Below are 3,620 nucleotides of genomic sequence, written 5' to 3'. Positions count from 1 at the left end.
ATCTGTCATATCTATCTATCTATAGATAGATAGATAGATAGATATAGACAGATCTATAGACAGATCTATCTATAGATAGATCTATCTATAGATAGATAGATGATCTATTAAGATAGATCTATCTATAGATAGTCTATCTATAGATCATCTATAGATAGATAGATAGATCTATCTATAGATAGATCTATCTTCTAAGTAGTAGATCTATCTATAGATAGATCTATCTATAGATAGATCTATCTATCTATATAGATCTATCTATAGATAGATCATCTATCTATCTATCTATCTATAAATCTATCTATCTATAGATAGATCTATCTATAGATGAATCATCTATAGATAGATAGATCTATCTATCTATAGATAGATCTATCTATAGATATATAGATCTATCGATAGATAGATATATCTATCTATCTATCTATCTATCTATCTATCTATCTATCTATAGATCGATCATAGATAGATAGAAATGATCTATCTATCTATCTATCTATCTATCTATAGATCGACGATCTATAGATCGATCGATCTATCTATCTATAGATCGATCTATCTATAGATAGATAGATCTATCTATAGATAGATAGATCTATCTATAGATCTATCTATCTATAGATAGATAGATCTATCTATAGATAGATAGATCGATATCTATCTATAGATAGATCTATCTATAGATATAGATAGATCGATCTATCTATCTATAGATCGATCTATCTATAGATAGATAGATCGATCTATCTATCTATAGATAATCATGATCTATCTATCTATAGATAGATATCTAAGAGTCATGATCATCTAGATGATATCTATAGATAGATAGATCTATAGATCTATCTATAGATATCTATCTATAGATAGATAGATCTATAGATCTATCTATAGATATCTATCTATAGATATCTATAGATATATATCTATCTATATATCTATCTATAGATAGATAGATCGATCTATCTATAGATCGATCGATCTATCTATCTATCTATAGATCGATCGATCTATAGATAGATAGATCGTCGATCTATAGATAGATAGATCGATCGATCTATAGATAGATAATCTATCTATCTATAGATAGATCTATCTATCTATAGATAGATCTATCTATAGATCTATCTATCTATAGATAGATATCTATAGATCTATCTATCTATAGATAGATATCTATAGATAGATAGATCTATAGATCTATCTATAGATAGAATCTATAGATAGATAGATATCTATAGATAGATCTATAGATCTATCTATCTATAGATAGATTCTATAGATAGATCTATCTATAGATCGATATCTATAGATAGATAGATCTATCTATTATAGATCAGATAGATGATCTATATCTATAGATAGATAGATATCTATAGATAGATTATCTATCTATAGATCTATCTATCTATAGATAGATCTATAGATAGATAGATCTATCTATAGATCTATCTATAGATAGATAGATCTATAGATAGATAGATCTATCTATAGATCTATCTACTAGATCTATAGATAAATAGATATCTATCTTTAGATATCTATATCTATCTATATCTATAGATAGATAGATATAGATATCTATCTATAGATAGATAGAGATAGATCTATCCATAGATAGATAGAGATTGATATCTATCTATCTATAGATATCTATAGATAGATAGATAGATAGATATCTATCTATATAGATAGATCTATAGATATAGATCTATATATATCGTTCTTGATTAATGAAAACATTCTTGGCAAATGCTTTTCGCTTTCGTCCGTATATATATCAAAATGTATTTTATGTTAATGAGTCATTCTGTCACTTCTTTTGCACCGTCACAGATATTAATGACATTTTTCATGTTGATTTAGTCACATGAGAAAAATGGAACTTCATGCTTTTCCTAATTAAAAGGAAGATATGGGCTAACAACCCTCGACTTTTAGTGGGGACTCTTAAGTTTGACAGGTCATATCTCCCTGAACGGAAATGGTTCTCATATTGTTATAAAACTCTTTTCTAATTCCATATTCATCTTAACAGTATTCTATCCCCAACATAAAAATAATACCATTGTTGAATTGCAAAAGATTGAAATGGGCAAATTTTCTAATGTCATCAACACCTGCACAAAGTATTTGGGTCGATGCCGAGATATCATCACTGAGTCCTTGATGCAACAAAAGCAGAGCCATTGATCAGTCCACTGTCATAAGGTTATGTCAGTCCAGGCATCTGTGTCTCAGAGCTATGACAGCAAATAAGATTATAACGATTCATTTACAGCAGGCAACATTTACAGTTATAACACTGTTTGCTCATAATATATACTGACCATGACCCTCTGGAGGAGGAAGCGGAGGGACTAATTGTGGCAATCGACCTTGCCACGGGGCTCTCCCACACACAGCCAGAGACACACGGGTTGCTTTTAAGCGTCTTTATTCCTCAAAACATAACTTTCAATACAAACTTAAACTTCTTGAGCTTTCCAGCTCAGTGTCCGGGACTCTGTCGGCGAGTGTCTCAGTCTCCTCAAGTTTCTGAGTTCCGAGTCCCCCCTGAGGCAGCGCAGACGCTGCCTTTATAAGCAGGAGGACCAATCAGCTAACAGCTCTCACCTGCGCTGATTGATCCTCTATGAGCAGGTGAGGGTGCTCTCCCAGCCCCCTCACCTCCACACTAATAAATTACTGAGCCATGGCGCTTTGATCCATTTAAATCAATTCATCTGTTCAGCAACAAATCCTTCATTCTTCAGGCGAGAGGTGGTGCCGGGCCGGAAGGGGGTTGGAAACCGGAGACTCGGTCGACGTCACCACCGACGCACCTCCCAGAGCCGCGCCCACCAGTGCTGCGCGGGCGCAGAATCGGCGCCACGCCGGCCGGCTTCTCCGGAGCTGTGCGGGACGCGAGATTGGGGCGCGCTCACCGCCTCCTTCGGCGTGGTGTGGCAGGCTGGAACCGGAGCGGGTCTCAACCGGGCCAGCTGACGCTCCGTCCGCATCGCCTCCATCTCCCGCCTGGTCCCCGCTCTCCCGGTACGCCGTCACCAGGTCCTCCATCATCGGGACCAGTTCCCACACCGCCTGCTGGTCCACGTCTGTGGCTGTGTGGGGCCGTGGAACCCCATGTTGGGCGCCAGTGTGGCAATCGACCTTGCCACGGGGCTCTCCCACACACAGCCAGAGACACACGGGTTGCTTTTAAGCATCTATATTCCTCAAAACATAACTTTCAATACAAACTTAAACTTCTTGAGCTTTCCAGCTCAGTGTCCGGGACTCTGTCGGCGAGTTTCTGAGTTCCGAGTCCCCCCTGAGGCAGCACAGACGCTGCTTTTTAAGCAGGAGGACCAATCAGCTAACAGCTCTCACCTGCGCTGATTGATCCTCTATGAGCAGGTGAGGGTGCTCTCCCAGCCCCCTCACCTCCACACTAATAAATTACTGAGCCATGGCGCTTTGATCCATTTAAATTAAGTCATCTTTTCATGCAGCGGGAGGTTCACAACAGCAACAAATCCTTCATTATTCAGGCGAGAGGTGGTGCGGCCGGGTGCAGCAGACAGGAAGTCATGTTCATTCTGCTGCGGAGATCATATGAATTTCTTGATAACACACAG

At 38.0% G+C, this 3,620-nt stretch overlaps 1 protein-coding gene across 1 annotated transcript in view; it reads right to left on the bottom strand.

Annotated features, from left to right (window-relative positions):
* LOC124851954 (granzyme A-like) overlaps positions 1 to 2,697 on the bottom strand; it is a 4,206-nt gene extending 1,509 nt beyond the window's left edge. Inside the window, exon 1 of the mRNA XM_047340191.1 lies at positions 2,690 to 2,697. Within this exon, the coding sequence (XP_047196147.1) occupies positions 2,690 to 2,697 (8 nt within the window). The remainder of the gene's footprint in view (positions 1 to 2,689) is intronic.
* Positions 2,698 to 3,620: the final 923 nt, after the last annotated feature.

This window comes from Hippoglossus stenolepis, chromosome 6 (genome assembly GCF_022539355.2).
Source record: "Hippoglossus stenolepis isolate QCI-W04-F060 chromosome 6, HSTE1.2, whole genome shotgun sequence".
Classification (NCBI taxonomy): domain Eukaryota; kingdom Metazoa; phylum Chordata; class Actinopteri; order Pleuronectiformes; family Pleuronectidae; genus Hippoglossus; species Hippoglossus stenolepis.
Note: the sequence above shows the minus strand (reverse complement) of the source record. Positions and strands in the feature narration are given on the sequence as shown.